We start from the raw sequence: 20,291 nt of genomic DNA on the forward strand, positions 1-20,291 counted from the left end.
ATCATATTTACAATGTCCTGTAGACATTCAGGAGTTTGTTCTCACATACACTACTTCAGGGGAGAAATTACAGACCTTATGGGTGGACCTGGAGAGATTCGGATTGTTGTCGGCACCTCAGCGGCTTTTCGTCAGACTCGACGTGTCCTCCTGAGAATGAGACGTACGTCCTGATGAGTAAACCTCGGAAGGTTGCATTTCCGTGTATTAATTTGGCAGACGCTAGACTCTTTTCCTGAACGCAGCACACGTTCGAGGTTGATGTTCAGAGTTTTGTTCGAGGGCCCACTAACTCCCAAACGATTTCAAATGATTTCATCAAGTTATCTGTATAACACTTTTAAGTCGTTTTCGATAATTGAGCTTTAGAGAAAACCTAGTGGAGACACCTAATGCACGAGCTGAAAGCAAAAATAAATAAATAAAATAAATAAAGGTTTTCCAGAAGGCAACCTTAAGATGAACCTGAGGAACAAAATGCAGAGCTAGTTATCGTGATTATACAGACTTCATATAAACACCATAATGAATTTTCTTTTACTCTCACACTATCCGTCGTGACCCAGATGAGGACGGGTTCCCTTCCGAGTCGGGTTCCTCTCGAGGTTTCTTCCTCGTATCATCTCAGGGAGTTTTTCCTCACCACCGTCACCACCGTCTCGCTCAATAGAGATAACTTCACACGCTTAAAATCTCCATCCTGTGTTTATATATTTCTGTAAAGCTGCTTTGAGACGCAATGTCCGTCGTAAAAAGCGCTACACGAATAAAATGTCATTGCATTGAGTACAATTCAAATTAAAGCCTCAGCGTACTATTCAGCCATTTCGTTATCTTATCTTACAGCATATTATTCAACAACTGCAACGTATTGCTCAGGAAAGGTACGACGAGAATAGCGAGCGTACGCCTGGACCTATTAACTGCTCCTCTGAGTTTCAGGGTTCAACAGAGGAGCTCTGACAGAGTAAAGATGGCCGAGACGTGTATATACGTGTATATAAGAGCTTTCACATCACGGTTTGTGACAATTTTCAGCAGAAGTATTTAAAAGCACTGACGCACTGGTAATCATTCAAATCTGACGTTTTTACATTTACGTGAAAGTTTTTAAGAAACTCACGTCACATTAGGATTTCTGATTAAATAAGGAACGAAGCACCTTTGAAATTTGTCCCATGGAGTTAAACGAATATTTTTCGTCGTAGACGAATGCTATGGATTGAGAGTCTTTTTCGCTACACGATAGCTCAAGATGTTGATCAGACGTGGATGATTCATGATTATAGTGCTCATGGGAGTGAGGGGCCAAAGATATATATGATGCTCCTTGCATTGATGATGGTGATTGTGAGTGAGGAAGATGCTTCTGTATATCGTTATGCTGATGATTCGGTTCCTGTAAATGATGTAATCCTGGAGGTGATGAAGAAGATCGGGATTAGTTAGGACTCAGCTCCAGCACGCTGCAGTGAGAGAGGCCGCGATCGGAGCGTGTTTATTGTAGACCCGGACTCTTTCTTTTTCTAGAACGCCGTCAATATGGTGTAATAAACCAGGTTTCATCTAGAGCTGAAGAACACACAAGAAAGGTTTGGAAACACCTACTCATCGAACGTCGTTATTATTCTAACGTCGAACGATAACAGATACTTTTAGCACTGTGAAAGAACACGTATTGAATTATATAGTGAGCAGAAAAGGTGTTAAACAAATCCAAACCCTTTTATATTTTCAATTCTTCACAGTTCTCCGGATGAAGCCGTACAAACGCTCGATCGATATCTTCTCAACCAGCTTCATCAGGAGCTTCACTCGGGAGAGTTTGCCGAGGTCACGAATTCACAACTCGGCCCACCGGGTGGAGGAATCGGCTTAATTCTACGTAAGGAAATACTCCTTAAAGCAGATTTGGATTGAGAAATAAACGTATACACACGCATGAACTTTACGTTTATCTACGTTTGTTTCAAGATTATTTCATTTAATAGAATATATATATATATATATATATATTTTTTTTTTTTTCAATCTAGACTCGTCGTGTACGTCGGCGTGAAATTACTCTAACGAGACGTGAAGGTATTTTAAACCCGTGTTTTAATTTCAATATGCATTAAGATAAATAATGTTCCAGATTGAGAATTTATTGAAGGATTACCCGAATGTTGTTAAAAAGGTCAGGGCGAGACGAAATGCAAATGAATCCATCAAAGCTTTAGGATGATGATGTATGGCTGAGGAAGTGAGAGAACCTAAATAATCACTCACTCGCTGAGTTCTTGATTTTTTGGGGCTTGGATGTGTGGCCTTTTTGGATGTGGAGTTGGGGGGCAGCGCAGGAAATAATTACCCAGCAGGGGCACTGTGGGGCTCTGGGTTATAGCGGAATTATGGGAAGGGACATGCGGGGAGAGGGCCAGCCTAAACACACAGCTTCATATTAAGCACTTTACCTTTCCCGAGCCACAGCGGCTCTGTGCTGCACATCTCCCCAAAGCGTACACACACACACACACACACACGTACACACAGAGAGAGCCTCAAAGCTCCACCGCACTATAAAGAGGAACTTAATGAGGAACATCATGAGTATTTCTGACTTCAAATACACACTCAAAAGACTGAGAGATACCACACAGTGGAGAGCATGTCACGTCATAACACACACACACACACACACACACACACACAGACATCACCTCATGACTCTCAAATACAGAACACACACACATCACTTCATGACACACAAAAACATCATCATAATATGTAAATAACACACACACACACACACACATCATAACGTGCAAACGTAGCACACACACGTCACCTCATGACACACACACACCTACACACACACACACACACACACACACATCACCTCATAACTCTCAAATACAGAACACACACACATCACTTCATGACACACAAAAACATTGTCATAATATGCAAATAACACACACACACACACACACACACACACACACACACACACACACACATAAATATATAACTCACTTGGATAGCCTAATGATTGGCGTTTCACGCCTCATTCATTATTCAGTGGAGAATTTGATTCTATAGACTTCAAACTCAGAAAATGTCTCTGATGCTGGTACTGGAGACGTGTAGAACACGCTCAGCACTGCTCGACTCTACAGTGTCGAGTTATAGAAGAGTAATGATTTATAATCACAGGATCCGGTGTCACCCAGAAGAGGATGGGATCCCTTTTTCATTCTGGTTCTTCTCAAAGTTTCTTCCTCATGGCGTCTCGGGAGTTTTTCTTCGCTACCGTCGCCTCGGGCTTCCTCATAAGGAAGACATTTAAATCTATATCTACATGCAGATTTCTGGAAAGCTGCTTTGTGTCCATTGCTAAAAGCACTATATAAATAAAATAAAATTTAATTAAATTCATAACACACAAAACATGGCACACACACACACAACATTCACCTCAAAACACACACGCACATTACCTCATAACACACAAACATGGCACGCACACAGCATCTCTCTCTCTTTCTCTCTCTCTCACTCTCTCTCTCTCTCTCTCTCACTGTCTTCACTGACTCTTAAATACACTCAATAACACCACATACATCTCTCTCTCTCTCTGTCTTTCTCTCTTTCTCTCTCTCTCTTTCTCTCTCTCTCTTTCTCTCTTTCTCTCTCTCTCTCTCTCTCTTTCTCTCTTTCACTGTCTTTTAAATACACTCAATATCACCACATCTCTCTCTCTCTCTCTCTCTCTCTCTCTCTCTCTTTCACTGTCTTTACTGTCTTTTAAATACACTCAATAACACCACATATATATCTTATTCGGGATCAGTATGACGGTGTGTTAGTCTTTATTGATCAGTGTGTTATTTGGGATCAGTCTGTTTTTCGGGATCAATGTGTTATTCGGGATCAGTGTGTTATTCGAGATCAGTGTGTTATTTCAGATCAGTGTGTTATTAGGGATCAGTGTGTTATTTGGGATCAGTGTGTAATTTGGGATCAGTGTGTAATTTGGGATCAGTGTATAATTTGGGATCAGTGTGATATTTGGATCAGTGTGTTATTTGGGATCAGTGTGTTATTCGGGATCAGTGTGTTATTTCAGATCAGTGTGTAATTTGGGATCAGTGTGTTATTTGGGATCAGTGTGTTATTTAGGGTCACCGTGATATTTGGATCAGTGTGTAATTTGGGATCAGTGTGTTATTCGGGATCAGTGTGTTATTTCAGATCTGTGTGTAATTTAGGATCACTGTGTTATTTGGGATCAGTGTTTTATTTCAGATCAGTGTGTTATTAGGGATCAGTGTGTTATTTGGGATCAGTGTGTTATTAGGGATCAGTGTGTTATTTGGGATCAGTGTGTTATTAGGGATCAGTGTGTTATTTGGAATCAGTGTGTAATTTCAGATCAGTGTGTTATTTGGGATCAGTGTGTTATTTGGGATCAGTGTGTTATTTAGGGTCACCGGGATATTTGGATCAGTGTGTTATTTGGATCAGTGTGTAATTTCAGATCAGTGTGTTATTTGGGATCAGTGTGTTATTTGGGATCAGTGTGTTATTTAGGGTCACCGGGATATTTGGATCAGTGTGTTATTTGGATCAGTGTGTTATTTGGATCAGTGTGTTATTTGGGATCAGTGTGTGTTTTTTTGGGATCAGTGTGTTATTTGAGATCAGTGTATAATTTGGGATCAGTGTGTTATTTGGGATCAGTGTGTTATTTGGGATCAGTGTGTTATTTGAGATCAGTGTATAATTTGGGATCAGTGTGTTATTAGGGATCAGTGTGTTATTTGGAATCAGTGTGTAATTTCAGATCAGTGTGTTATTTGAATCAGTGTGTTATTTGGGATCAGTGTATAATTTGGGATCAGTGTGTTATTTGGGATCAGTGTGTTATTCAGGGTCACTGTGTTATATGGGAGCAATATGTAATTTAGTATCAGTGTGTTATTTGGAATCAGTGTGTAATTTCAGATCAGTGTGTTATTTGGGATTAGTGTGTTGAGATCACTGTGTTATTCAAGGTCACTGTGTTATTCAAGGTCACTGTGTTATTTCGGGATCATTGTGTTAATCGAGATCAGTGTGTTATTTGGGATCAGTGTGTTATTCATCATCAGTGTGTTACTTGGGATCAGTGTTTTATTCATCATCAGTGTGTTATTAGGGATCAGTGTGTTATGTGGTTTCTGAAGCGGTATTAGAGCGGATGGTGGGGTTGGTGAGCGCTGCGGTTTCCTTTTGTTTCTTTATCTTTTTTTTTTTTTCCATTTCTTTTACTTCCACCCATTTTGACATCTGCTTGACATCTTGAGCTGAACTGCGTGGGAAAAGGCCCAATAAAACAATGGCTCCGTTAATCCAGGGCAGAAACGGTTAGGATGAATATTTATTTAGGGATAAAGACGTCGCCTAATAAATCGCGCATGCGCAAACAAATTGTGCAGTTTTTTTTGCTTCTTGTTTTGAAGTTTTTACATCCTGGGATACATCAAACATGCATGTTCGGAGTGTGTGTGTGTGTGTGTGTGTGTGGGGGGGGGGGGATACTTTGCAGACGGACGTTTGAACTGATATCTCATAATCCGCAATATCATAGTAAACGTTATGGCTCCCAATTTAGATATTAGGTATGTATTATTCACAACATAATATTCATTAAACAACAACAACAACAACAACAATAATAATAATAATAATAATAATAATAATAATAATAAGAAGAAGAAGAAGAAGAAGAAGAAGAACGTATTTTTTTTGTTTTTTTTGTTCTGGAAATTATTATTATTATTATTATTATTATTATTATTATTATTATTATTATTATTATTATTATTATTATGTTAAAGCTTTTACATATTTAAAGTTCTCTGAATTATATCTCATTCGGTCGACTCGAGCCCCTGTACAAACTTTCCCGTTTACTTTAGTTGGATTTTTTTCTCCAGGATTTTTGTTCACTCTGTCGGGTTTTTGTGTTGACGAACTGCAGTTCTCCTGCACATAAGGACTTCATCAATCATGCCAAATTACAGGCCAAGCCTCGCCATTAATGCACACGTCACCTCACATAAACAGCCTTTCCCCAATAAAGCGCTGATAAACACAGCCGAGACATCAGCTTTAACCTGGAGCAGCAGAGTGAAAATCAAATCCATCTCCTGCCCGACTTTCACAATCATTCATCTTATTCCAGCATTTTCAGCATGGTTAAAAAAAAAAAAAAAAAAAAAAAAAAAAAAAAAGTTGCTGCATATATTCGCCTCCTATATCTTCTTCTTCTTCTTCTTCTTTAATTATTAATTTATGTATTTATTTTTTCAAGAATGAGTCAAATGAAAACTTTAAAAGTGCGACATTCATTAGAATTGAATCTTTCTCTTTTTTTTGTTTTTTTCTTAGAGAAAATCCGGACACATTTTAAGCGCCGCAACACTTTCATTCAACAAAAAGATTATGTAGAAAAATGATATGCTTTTATGATGCCTATTTGCAGTAAACAAAAGCAAACAAACAAACAAACAAACAAACAAACAAACAAACAACAAAAAAAAACCCCAAACAAGTTTAACAGAAGGTTTCGAGGAAAATAATTTTAAAGAAGATGACTTTCTTTCTCTCTCTCTGGAAGAAACAGGCTGCTTCACGCAAAAAGTGAGGAGCTTTATTCAGTAGATTGGACATCAAATATCACCTGGAGCCCGATTCTCCCTCTTCATGTCAAACAGACACTGCTGTTTAGGTTGTTTAGGCCGTATTTTCATGTTCATTTCTTTCTTCAGATTTTCTGTCGCTGAAGGACTCTAAACCTGAGAATAATTCATAATAAATAATAAATAAGATGGGTAAACACGCAAACAAATAAAATGAGAGTTGCACAATAATAATAATAATAAAAAAAAAACTCATACCGACATCTTAAAATAACATAGACATAATAAGAGACATAAACAATAGACATAAAAATAGACATAAACAAATAAGAGACATAAAAATAGACATAAACAAACAAGCAAACAAACAACTAAATAAATAAGAAAAGCCCAAGACACTGTTCTTTAAAAAATAATTATTTATGATAATTATCAGAACTTGATGCAAATGTTACAACAACCGAATATGACTATAAAAACGTAATATTACACTGACTTCCACATTCTGACTATTTTAACAACTTTGCAGATTTTTTTATTATTTTTAAATTTTTTTTTAATTATTTTTTTGTGTGCAACAGCTCTGTGCTTGGATTGAAAAGACGCTTTGAATTAGAAACCAACCAACCAACCAAACACACAAACAAACACACAAACAAACAGGCATAAAAACTGCACAATTAACATGTATAATTTTTATTTTTATTTTTTTTTGGGGGGGGGGTGTTAAAATCTAGATAAGAAGTTTATTTTATATCTTTATCCTGTGAAATGTTTCATAAAATACACTCGTCTTAAAGTGCGTTCCTAATTATTATCGGTCATTATTGTAAAGCAGTAAAAATAAATAAATAAATAAATAAAAAATCAAGCACAATTTCAACAATTTAATATTTAATCATACTTTCACCGTTGGAACATCATTAGAAAACTCGCAGCCCTTTTTTCTCGCTTTCTTTCTCTGTCTTTCAGTCTTTTTATTCATGGTGTGCGTTTTTTTTTTTATTAATTATTTATTTATCATATAATAACATTATATATTCATTATCATTAATTCATTATGTATATAAATTTGAATGCATTATAGTTTAAAAAAAGAAAAGAAAAAAAAACCTCCACAATCAAACAGATACATAGCCTACATATTGGATACCTTAAGATTCTCTTCAAATGAAATGGTGAATAAAACTACGAGCACTAACCCCGCCCCTGAACCCGCCCCAGCCCCGCCCTTAACCGTAATCACTCTTCTGTTCACACGAGTTCTTACGAATTCCGAGTTACACTAGGCTACGAATGTATAAATATAATTCATCGCTCTTTCTCTTCTCTATCTTTATTTATTTACTCATTTACTTACTTATTTATCTTTTACACATTTAGAAGTATTTGTAGTCCAGTGTTGTCATTTAGAAACGCTTCGTAAACAATTATCTGCTAATGTCCGACTACTAATACAATCATACGAGTTTATCGCCTTCAATAGTGACAGTGATTTCTTTCCTCTTCCTTTAGGACCGTGTACACTTGCATTATAAACATATGAAAGAGGTAGTGTTATAAATCAGTTACTTTCAAATGATTTCCACCCCCAGCTCACTGCTAGTTCTGATTAATAATCTATAATAACAGTTCTATACAGTGTAACAGTTACTGTGGTGAATAATCACACTACACCTGTAGAGAATAATATTCAGATTTATTTTCATAATGTGTCTAGATCTTTCCCAATTACATCACCTACCAGTTAATATCTCACTAAACTCTTAAGAAGATTTTCTACTGGGAGAAGAAGCGGTATTTCTTTCCTAAATTTAGATATATTTCGTCTTTTGTTGTACATATATATGCGTTTCATATTTAATTTCAGAATGCATGTTAAATGGTAGAGCAAGCATCACACTGGACTCTCTCTCTCTCTCTCTCTCTGTCTCAGATAGAGTGATCTTTTCAACTCAGATTTGTAAAGATGAACTCATATTCTGTACTCTTCGTCTGTTCAGGATGCGAGCAGCGGACGCCACAGTGTAGTTACAATTTTACAGCTTTTACACTGAAGTTTAGTCCTTTTAGGAAAATGCATCATGTGACTAGTACTGCTCACTCCCATGCAACAAATCGTTCTTAGAAATCAAACAAAAACTAGAATTAGCGCACGAGTACATTTTAAACGGTTTAAAGTGTAATTACAATGATATATAATGATGTATAATTGTGTATAATATATAATGGATGATGTGTATATATATATATATATATATATATATATATATATTTTAAAATAACTGTCAGGCTTTAAAGTCTATAACACCACCACAGACTGACTGATTTAATAATAATAATAATAATTAAAAGTTTTAATCACACACAAACACACACGGCAACTTTTAAATGTGTTTCCACATTTTATTTTAAATTTTTTTTTTTTTTTTTTTTTTTTAAATACAATCTAGAAGTATTGTAGTCCAGTGTTGTCATTCAGAAACTGTTCTCAAACAATTATCTGCTAATTTCCTAATATTAAATAAACTTGATCAAAACATAAAGAGTTTCATTGTTATGGGGTTTTTAATTCTGCAAAAATCCAACTTTATACGTGACAATCTTTTATTATTCTGTCCCGTAAGGCCTCTTGGAAAGCTTAAAATATTATTATTATTATTATTATTATTATTATTATTATTATTAGCATGTGCCGGTATTACATAACAACAACAAAAAAAGATCACGAACATAAGCTCATCTTGTCTTTTATTATAGTACATTATCATGGTCTTTGCAGAAAAAAAAGAAAGAGAAGTGTGAGGGATCTCGGGCGTCTTCCCGAGGCCATTACATCTTCACTTCTAGTGCATGTGACAGTTATTTACTCTCCGTACTCCACTGTGTTCAGCTTGGATAAAAATCAAACGCAGCAGGAGTGATGATCATTTCAAACGACAATTCAAAGCAATCGTTTCCGTGATACCAAGAAAATACGTGTTCGAAAATATTCTTTAAAAAAAAAAAAAGGTACAGTTTAAGTGATTACAGGCACATGCCTACTAAACTCAATAATAAATAATAAAATCAGGCCAAAAAATCGCTAGATACATTTGAAGGACTGTTTCCTGGACAGTCAAGAGATGTTCTCAGGACAACAGTGGGACGATTGCAGGGAAATAAATATAGATCACTATGAAAACTGATATACCGGACTTTTGTTTGCATCGTTAGTATTCATTTGCATGATGGACGACATCAGTGATGCGAGTGCTGCGTTTGTCTGTATGTGTGAGAGAGAGAGAGAGAGAGAGAGAGAGAGAGAGAGAGAGAGAGAGAGAGAGAGAGAGAGAGAGAGAGAGAGAGAGAGACGTGGCAAAAATTTCACAAGTGCAAAAAGAGAAAATTCACCCTATCAAATAAGGGAAAGAAAGAAAGAAAGAAAGAAAAAAAAAGAAAAATTAGCTAAAATATTTTAAAAATAAAATTATATTTCTGTATAAACTTCTATACTTAAATATGTACAAGATGTGCAAATAAAACAAGTCGTATTATTCATATCCGTTATCGTTACACTATATAACGTGGATGATGTTACATCAGTGTACACGCATGTTCAGCATTGCTATTGGCACGACTGTGGAGCTCCTTCAAATGTGCATAAACCCCCAAAGTTAGAAAGAAAGGAGCGGTTATAATATTATATAATAATAGTACTCCAAATAGAAACATCTCCTTGGGTTAAAGTGCTTCTTGATCGATCGAACGGTAGCAGTGTATGAGAGTCGCAGAAGCAGCGAGAGAGGTTATACAGGCAGCGGAGGGGCCGAGGCGTTCCTGTGTCATCCACGGCTCGTTAGGACGCGAAGGAAGTGCGCACACACAAACACACACTGGTGTCAGACAGCTGAAACGGAATCGTGAGTCCGTCTGTCAGACTTGGACGAGCTTACGAACGAACGGAAGTCAAAAGGAGTGACTTCCAGCTACATTTAGGATAAAGGGATCTTCAGTAAGAGCTCGGATCCGGAGTCGATCTCGGACGCGAGGCGGGAACGCGGGTGTTCGCGCCCAGGCGTGATTTAACGTCGGGAGGAAACCGGAGAACCCGGAGGAGTAAAGCGGATCACGAGCTCGGACCCGGTGAACCCTGGCAGCGTGATCACGAATCTTCATATCCGTGTCGGATCCATGTCCGGAATCTCGATACGTCTCCGTTATAAATTGCTTCACGCTGCAGTTATTCGAGCCGAGAGTCCACCAATGGACTGAGTGCAATAACATCAAGCCGTTTTTTCAGATTATGTAATGATTAACGTTGGTGTTTCGCTCATCATCATCACGGGAAGAAAATATATATCTCAAAAGGCCCTTCGTTTCAATCCGGATCGAACCAGAATTTTTTTTTGCTTTGGATTCGACGGATGCTAAGAAAAGATGGAACGGATGCAGACGGCAGACAGAGTGGAAAAGTCATCTCGCTCGCAGACTGTGGCTTCATAAACAGACAAAATGTAATAATCAGGAGCGAGCAGACTTAAAGCAGGTCAGGTTTAAAAGTTCGGAGATCGAAATGGACGCTCATGGACTTGTAATGACACGGCTGCATTTAGGTTCGTGTGGCTACATGGCTCTGCGCTTTTAAGCTGCGAGTGTGTCGCTACCCTTTTCTGCCTCGGGTTGTTTAAGGCAACCCACGTTATGTATATGTGTGTGTGTGTGTGTGTGTGTGTGTGTGTGTGTGTAGGCTGCTGTCTAGCATTCTCTACACTATCCTAATGAACACCTCTAGACCTCAGTGTTAGGATGTCTCTCCATTTTCGCATCCCTTAGTATTAGCAGAATGCGCGTCAGTGCCGTAGCTGAGTGTTTTATCGGCCCGTGCCCGTGTGCGTGCGCATATGATCTGCTAGGCAGCCACGTGGCCGACCAGATAGATGTTGTCATACAGGTGACCCACAAAGTCCTCGCTGATGTTCTGTGCGGCGCGGCGCGTGTTGCGGATGAACTCGCGCTTGGACATCTTGTTCTTCACGTGTGGGCTGCTCAGGTCGATGGAGAGCAGGATGAGCGAGTAGCACAGCACGTTCACAGCATCTGCAACACACGTTTCACACTTTTAAAAAAATAAAAATAAAAATATGGACTACACGAGCCATGATCCAAAAATGTTTATATCTATAAAGAAATTAAAGAAGGTAGAGTGCGTGATTTCCTACCACGTGTTCCTATACTTCTAAATAGTAGATCGTTATAAAGAGATCACAACGATTTATGCTTCATTAGGAAATAAGCCCCGCCCTAAGTCCGAACAAATAGCTTCGTCAACCAGACGTCCTCCGGAGTCTGTACACCTTACGGGTTAGAAAGCCGACTGTACGATTTAGACGCTTTCACGTGACCTCTGTTTACCACATCTCACTTCGAGTAAAGAAGTTTTAACGCTGAACAGAAGCCAAACGCGCTACAACGTCAGTGGACAGGAAACATGTCATTTAGTGCTGAAAAAGCGAGTCCTGATTATATCTCTTGTGTGCAGAGGCATGTGTGAAGACACGCTGGCGTTGTGTGAATGAACGAAGCACATCGTTCCCTTCGGGCGTCAGTCCAGCGAGTGTTCTCTGGAGGAACATCACACGCTGCTGGTGGGATTGGAGCGCTGCCCTGCTCTGCTAACACTTTAAGCCTGCGGGCTTAACCACGGCTTTGGTGACTGTGAGAGATTTTAGTACCACACTGGCACACACGAACACACACACACGACCAACTATTGCTACAAATGTGGCTGCAAATCCGCTATTTATCTGCAGCGGTCGAGTCCAAGCCAAGCTTTAGTGGCCATGTGAGGACATTACGCTACTAAACCAGGCTCCTGGCTCTTTAATTCTGGATTCAGACTAGTTAAAAGGTGTTCAATAAGCTTTCTTTAACAGCAGCTCTACGTACGTTCACGCGCTCGTTCTAACACGTTAGCGTTTCTATAGCAACGACTCGTTCGCAGCTATTCGTGTGATGGACGCTCCACATAAACCGTGTAGCGTTCCATCGTCGCCATCACGAAGCCTTTGTGGTTTTTGGTTTTTTTTTTTAAAAAGAGAGGAGATGTTTATGTAAGTCTCCGGAGTCGGCGCTTTGTAATTAAGCTTTCCGACATCTTCAGGACGGAGGAGTTTACGCTTTTCGCGGTCTCTCAGGAACGTGACGAGCTGCGTTTTGTTGAATTAACTTCACGAGGGAACGACCGCTTATAGCCACCGTTACGCCAGTGAGAAGAGGAACTTGATTCACAGATGCGCAACGTTAAACGTAGCTATAAATGGAGAAAAAAAAAAAAAAGAAAAAAAAAAAAAAAAAAAGACATTCTTTAATAAGAAGAAGAAAAATTGGAATAGTTGGCAAGTTGCTGTAGTGCAAGAAGAATAAAACACTATTTTGTAAAGGTCTATAATTCACTTTAGCGTGCTAACAGAAACTCTTTACACCACCGTGTCCTGGAGTACTTCATTCCTCACACATAATAATTATTATAATTATTATTATAATTTTTCCACTTATATACGGTGTAATTTCACATCGAGGGCGGAAAGAATTCCGACATGATTTACCCTGGTTTCATTTTTTTTTTTTTTTTTCACATCACATAAAACCTGCCATTTTATCAGGGGTGTGTAGACTTATTTATTCATATTTTATACGTCTAATACATTTCCCTACACCGTATTTCCATCATCATACATGTAGTGCGATTGACATTTTTTAGTAAACATGTCTTAAAGGCTTCTTCTTCTCCAACCAGAATTAGGCCTACGATTAATAATTACCGTTAATATAAAAAGCTTCATCAGTAGCGGTTTAGCATTTTAGGACGAAAGGCGGAGCTTGAAGACGTTTCTGCGATATATATCATGCTTCATACATCATTGTCGATCTATATCATTCTTCATGATATATAGATTCGGTAACAAACTGCCAGAAGGAAAAATAAATAATAATACAAAAATAATAATAAAAATAACCCCACTGTTTGACGATACTTTTATTATTATTTTTTCCTGAAATAAATGATGTATACAAAACTTCAGATCATCAGATCAAACGGCTCCTTCCAATCAGAGATCGTAACTGTTAATAAATAAATAAATAAATAAATAAATAAATAAAAACCAGCCTGTAAATAGATCAGAAAATTGTACTGTGACGTAATATCAATATCGTGTTGAATCACACATATATTTATATAAACTAATATATATATTTTATATTATTTATTTATTGTTATTATTAGAATTAATTAAAATAATGATCTTTTTCCTTTTTCATTTAGAAACTTAAAAAAATAAAATAAAATAAATAAATTAAAGACAAAATACCGATTTCTTATCGTGATACACATCGTGAAAACGTCTTCGAGTATATGAGAAGTGATAGGATATGTTGATGTATGAGAAGCAAAAGTCGTAGGTGATGTACGCTCACCAGGCGTGAGGCCGACGTCCCTCACCAGCGTGGGGTTACAGGCACAGAAACGGTGTGAGAACTTGGTGATGAGCGTCTCCAGGTACTCGCCGCGCTCCTCGGGCGCGTGAATGTGTCTGAAGAAATCCCTCAGCGCGTTGGGGAGGAACTGGTTACTGAAGTTGTGTAGTGTGACCAGCTCGTCAAGCACGTCGCGGCTACGGGGTTAAATCAGAAAAGAAAAAAAAAAAAAAAAAACGTTCAAGAACGCCGCTTTCACACCGGGTACAGAAAATAAATAACTAAATAAATTAACCAGCTCTCAAGATTACATTAATCATCATCATCATCATCATCATGATCAGATGAAATAAGGATTGTGTAACCATAAGGATGTTGATTAGGAGGCTGTTTGTCTTTGCTGTAGCTTTGAAAGCAGAAAATCGACTCGACTGTATGTAGCCACGGTTAAAGGGAGACGTCATTGTACGTGTACGGAAAAAGAAAATACACACGCGGTTACGTATAGATATGGAATGAAATATTTTCCATACAACCTGCCATATATCTCCTCATATTTGCTCCCTAACAAGCACCAGTTACGCGGTCATCTGTGTTTGTTTTACTTGCCAGGTGCGACCTGATTGGTCAGGAGGTTAAAAAAAAAACCAAACAAACCAAAAAAAAAAAAAAAAAAAAAAAAAAAAAAAAAAAAAAAAAAAAAAAAAAAAAAAAAACTCATGTACAACATCGTAGGTAAAACATGTGCTGGTGGCTGAGGGGGGAAAAATAAAAAAGATTAAATATTTATAAAAAGTACAAGAAAATTCAGATGCTTACTATAAAAAAAAAAAAAGAAAACAAACAAAAAAAGAAAACAAAACAAAAACCTCAAAAAGGATATGCTTCTTTTGGGAGGCATTTACTTTCGGGAGGTTTAAGTGATGTAGTGGACACCATGTCTAACCCATCAATGTAGATTTGTATGATTTCGTTTTCTCTCCTCCTGCTACTTCCTTTAAAATAAATAGATAAATAAATAAATAAATAAACAGCGAATAACAAACCGTTCATCGAGATAAATACGCAGCATCTTCCAATTCAACATTCTGGTGTAGAATATGAACTTGGCGATTTCCTTTGGATGGTCCACGAGAATGCTTTTGGACATGAGGTAAGTGATACCCTGCACACACAGAGAGAGAGAGAGAGAGAGAGAGAGAGAGAGAGACTCAGGGTCAAAGCATGCAGCTCACGTGAGCTTTTAGTAGAATCCTAAAGCTGTGCGATTTTTAGCTAACGACACGCACGAAGCTATAAAACACGAACGACTTCCACCGCTCTCTCATCATTAACCAGAACACCGGAGCACCTAAACATCAGCCTCTGATCCGAGCAGTGAAAAGAAGCAGGCGTGTTAGCGTGAGAACGTGGCGTGCCAGGTCTCCTCACCTCCTGAGGGTTAGCGTTGAACGTCAAACTTCCTTCGTCGAGCTGCATGTAGAGTTTTCTGTAGGAGAAGCCGGGGGGAAGGAGCCGGTTGTAGATGGAACAGTGACCCCAAGTGGACTTGCACAAGCTGGAAGAGCAAACAGAGAGAGAACGGAGATGAGAGAGCAGGAGAACCTAAAGGGGAAGGGGGGGGGGGGGGGGGGGGCACGACCAAGCGCAAGATTTCACACCGACAAAATAACACGAGTTCTTATGATTAGTTTGAACCAAAATGCTGAAATGGCTGAAAACGAGTGAGCATGCCTTCGTTTATTCACTCGTTCTTCGGCAACGGTGTGCTTTTTTTATTCAAACTACTCAGATAAACGGAAGGTGGAAGTTCCTTCACTCATCCGAGAGAATTCATCAGTTCTACCCAGGTTGCTTGGGTAGATGGATGGATGGATGGACGGACGGAATAATAGATTAGATTATAAGATTCTAATGGATGGGAAGATAGGTTCAATTAGAAGAAGTTACATTATGATGGTTAGATGGACAAAATAAAACGTTAGATTTTGATGGGTGGAATAAGAGGTCCGATTATGATAGATAGATGGGGGATGGAAAAAAAAAAAAAAAGGTTAGATTGTGGTAGATAGATGCATGGATGGATGGGTATGTGGACATGCATGATTGATGGCTGGTTGGAAGAAAGGGTATGCGGACATGGATGGGTGGATGGAAGAAAGGGTACGTGGACATGCATAAGTGGATGGAAGAAAGGGTATGTGGATGGATGGATGGATGGATAGATGGATGATGTGTACGGAGGGACGGATGGATGGACAGATGGACGGATGAAATAAGAGGTTAGATTATGGATATATAAATTAGAATAGACAGGATAGCACTGTTGTTTTAGATTTCTATACATATATTGTTATATGGACATATCTCTCACACACACACACACACACACACACACACGCAGTGTGAGCCCTTACCCCTGCCACAGGTACTCGTCGTTGCCCAGGTCTTGCCACACGCAGGAGGCCAGGCACAGGTCGGTGGCGTTCAGGTAGGACAGGATGGTGATGCTGAGCTCTGGGGGCAGCATGTCCAGGTCGATGAAGCCCTGCTCCTCTTGCCTCTTGCGTGCGCGCAGCAGGTGCCCGAGGTCGGCGTGACACTGCGCCGTGCGGCGCGACTGTGTCGGCGTCTCGCTCAGCAGCGCCGCCATCCTGCGACGACGCTCACTGCGCTGGAGGAAACACTGCTCGCTGTACTCCTGCTGCAGCTGCTGATTCCTAGCCACCCTCCACAGGCCCTGACCCATCTGCAGACCCACACACACACACACACACACACACACACACACACACACACACACACACACACACACACACACACACACACACACACACACTCACTCAGATATTCCTATCCTCGTGGGGACGTTTGCTCTACGAGAAGTAACTACAGCTCACGATAATGGTCCCATTTCATAATTTCTCACCTTCCAAAAGTGAAAAATCAAACACTCCAGATGAAAATAAGTGTAAAAGGGGGAGAAAACAGATTGTTAAGCGGAGTGTGTGAAGGAGCACGGACAGCGCGTCTCTCAAAACCTTTCAGCCGTTACCTCACTTCCTGCAATCAGGACTGAATGGAGGTGTGTGACGCACGTGTGATCAATTCAGCTCTGTAAAACCAAACACTGTGTGTAAAACAAACAAACAAACAAACAAACAAACAAACAAACAAACAAACAAACAAACACTCAAAAAAAAAAAAAAGTGACTATATTCTGTGCTGAAGCAGTGTCGTAATCTTTTCCTCTCATTTTTATTCTGGAGAAAATCCCTTTACCATCCATCAGCTCAATAATAATAATATTATTATTATTATTATTATTATTATTATTATTATTATTATTCATCTCATGACCTCAGGTTAAGAAATCCTAATTTAGTATACGGTGCCCTCCATTAATATTGGCACCCTTGGTAAATATGAGCAAAGAAATCTGTGAGAAATTTGTCTTTATTGTTGAACCTTTTGATCTTTTGTTTAAAAATAAATAAATAAATAAATAAATAAATAAATACACAAAAATACTCTCATGGATATAAAGCAATTGCAGACTCAACATAGGTTTATCCAAAAAAAAAAATAAAATAAAATATATATATATATATATAAATATATCTTTGTTAAATATAGGTGTGCGATAATTATTGGCACCCTTTTAGTCAATACTTTGTGCTAGCTCCCTCTGCCAAGATAACAGCTCCGAGTCTTCTCCTAAAACGCCTGATGAGGTTGGAGAATACATGGCGAGGGATCTGAGGGTTATCACTGTATAACCGATTGTAATATCGCTTACCTAGCAACCAATAACACACACAAAACCGAAACGCCTCCCTGTTTGATTAACGGTCCACTATAAAAGGATGTAAACGCCGTTCAGGTCATGCGAAGTGTAGTGCACAGTCTAGACAGTACAAATAGAGAAAGCCAAACCGCTTCACTCGTCTCTCCAAAGCTGGGTCTAATGACTCGTAGCCGCCGGAGTTAACCATAAGCCTCGTTTTGTCCGTTTTTACAAGTGTGTCGATTATTAAAAGGGTCTTTCATTTATAGCTAGGAATAAAACGCGCTCTATGTTGGGTGGTCGGTCAGCGGGTGATCACGGTACACCACAGCGGTTTATTCCTCTTACTCCACAGCAGTTGGCCAGCGATGACACGTGATCGATGAGTGATACCCTTTCATCCGTTTATAGTTCGTAGGAACGAGTCGCTGTTAGTTATTAGTTACGTCACGTTACCAAGAAACCGAACAGAGTCAACTCTTCTGTCCTGAAAACTTTACCTCTGACCTGTTACAAAGCGCCGACACTGGAGACTTCAACGTCAAATACACATCTCCTTACAGAAAACTTCACCAGATCAACGATATTAAAAATGTCGTTACTATAGAAACGGTAAGGTGTTAGAAAGAGAAGAGTGTATGAATATGCACCTGTGACTTGGAGCTGCTGCTAAGGGAAATTAATCACCACCTTCTGACCAATCAGAATCCAGAATTCAAGTGTGCAACGTGTGCACTATGGTAAAGATCAGAGTCCATACTCGTGCACTGTGCTGATGAGAACAAGTACGGGTGCAGGTCGGACAATCGTCGTGATAGGGACAGATCCATTCTCCCTTAGTGTGTGTGTGTGTGTGTGTGTGTGTGTGTGTGTGTGTGTGTGTGTGTGTGTGAGAGCGCGAGTGAGAGTGACACACACACACACACACAGGGAATAGCTATCAAACCTGCTCAGTAACATTCCTATAATTACGATCCATAACCGAAAGTTCACAAAAACAGAAATGAACTGCGATCTTTATGTTCATTAAAATAAACGTAAAGCAGAACAAGGGCCCAGACTAAACAAGCTACGCTTTACTCACCTTTCTAATACATATATACACAGTTAAATATGAATTAAACGCCGCTTTCTAAAAAAAAAATAATAATAAAAATAAAAATTCATCTCACAATAAATTATAATTTAAAAAATAATCATAATCAAACATGTATAATATTAACTACAAATAATAATAATAATAATAATAATAATAATAATAATAATAAAAATGGATTCATATTTGAACCATGTGGACAAGTCAAAACCCAATAGTAATTATTCATTATTTTAATTACATTTTAAACTAATAATTACTCATAATACAAAGCAATTAGATAGATAGATAGATAGATAGATAGATGGATGAACGAGGGGTGAATGTTCTCTACCCCCAGCATGCTCTCACAGGGTTCACACACACAGAGAGGACTGTCCTCTTGTTCTGAGATTTCTAGTATTTTCAGTAAACATCATGTGTTTAGAGTAAATACTGACTCAACATCATGTATCTACACAATCATTCAGGTAGTACACACACACACACACACACACACACACCCCAGAACATTTCCAGTCACTCAGTACACCTGCTGCTGCAGATCATTTGTCTACATTTGCATTCAGTCATGTGTGCTAACCTCAAAACAAAACACAAGTCAAGTGTAAAGTCACATTTTATAATCAAATAAATAAGCGTCCTTATGAAGAAGAACCTTCAGTGATCCGCGTTTAATTCTAAACACAGCTATTAAAGTTTTGCTTTGATTTTGCTCTTACACAGCAATGAAAGTCTCGACATTACAGATTAAGTTAGATTGACGTACACCCTCAAGCCCCGCCTTCCTAGCAAGGGATTGGTTAGAATGCGAATCCGTCAGGCGGATTCGCATTGTGATTGGCTGCTCCAACTGCCACTTTAGCTCGTATTGTTTTCAGTTTATGGCAGCACAACCCACCTGTGTGTTGTTATGGATTAGTTCTACCGCCGCCGCGACGAAACAACAACGCTGGTCTGATCCGTTATGGGGCGAAAATGTCCTTCACACTCTGTAATCAAATGAAAAGCGCATTTCCAGCAGAAACGCCGGGGTTTAAGCTCCACAAACTCCGCTGTACACTGAAACCCTCTGTACTATGACTGAGATCAGCTTTAATCCACTCTGCCACGCCTCCTCCTCCCTCTAACCACGCCCATATTTCTATTTTAAAAACGTTTATCATCAAGCGTAACAAAACCAAAATTTAATTAAGATCACTCTTTTCTAAAATAAAGACTTGTAAACAGGGAGAAGTGTTAAAATAAACACTTATTAATTATAAAATAATACGCATTAAAA

At 38.7% G+C, this 20,291-nt stretch overlaps 1 protein-coding gene across 4 annotated transcripts; it reads right to left on the minus strand.

The window, feature by feature from the left end:
- Positions 1 to 9,402: 9,402 nt before the first annotated feature.
- fbxo8 (F-box protein 8) lies at positions 9,403 to 20,291 on the minus strand. Of its 4 annotated transcripts, none has more exons than XM_017463379.3 (6): positions 19,911 to 20,291; positions 16,544 to 16,875; positions 15,558 to 15,684; positions 15,173 to 15,291; positions 14,127 to 14,323; positions 9,403 to 11,747 (listed from the first exon to the last, which is right to left on the minus strand). In XM_017463379.3, the coding sequence occupies exons 2-6, from the start codon at positions 16,873 to 16,875 to the stop codon at positions 11,560 to 11,562; spliced, it is 963 nt and encodes a 320-aa protein (XP_017318868.1). In that variant the 5' UTR covers positions 19,911 to 20,291; the 3' UTR covers positions 9,403 to 11,559. The 4 variants fall into 4 exon arrangements, with proteins under 4 accessions (XP_017318868.1, XP_053535876.1, XP_017318867.1 ...); XM_053679901.1 differs by having other exon boundaries at positions 16,544 to 16,881; positions 19,909 to 20,291; XM_017463378.3 differs by lacking the exon at positions 19,911 to 20,291 and having other exon boundaries at positions 16,544 to 16,900.

Source organism: Ictalurus punctatus, chromosome 3 (genome assembly GCF_001660625.3).
Source record: "Ictalurus punctatus breed USDA103 chromosome 3, Coco_2.0, whole genome shotgun sequence".
In the NCBI taxonomy this organism is placed as follows: Eukaryota; Metazoa; Chordata; class Actinopteri; order Siluriformes; family Ictaluridae; genus Ictalurus; species Ictalurus punctatus.

What these genes read in the sequence shown, in the direction of transcription:
- fbxo8 (XM_017463379.3), bottom strand. Translation starts at nt 16,875, where the DNA reads ATGGGTCAGGGCCTGTGGAGGGTGGCTAGGAATCAGCAGCTGCAGCAG. An exon ending in GACGAGTACCTGTGGCAGGG is followed by an intron (nt 15,685 to 16,543) that starts GTAAGGGCTCAC and finishes TTGCTCTTCCAG; the next exon opens with CTTGTGCAAGTCCACTTGGG. An exon ending in CGTATTTATCTCGATGAACG is followed by an intron (nt 14,324 to 15,172) that starts GTTTGTTATTCG and finishes TTAACCCCGTAG; the next exon opens with CCGCGACGTGCTTGACGAGC.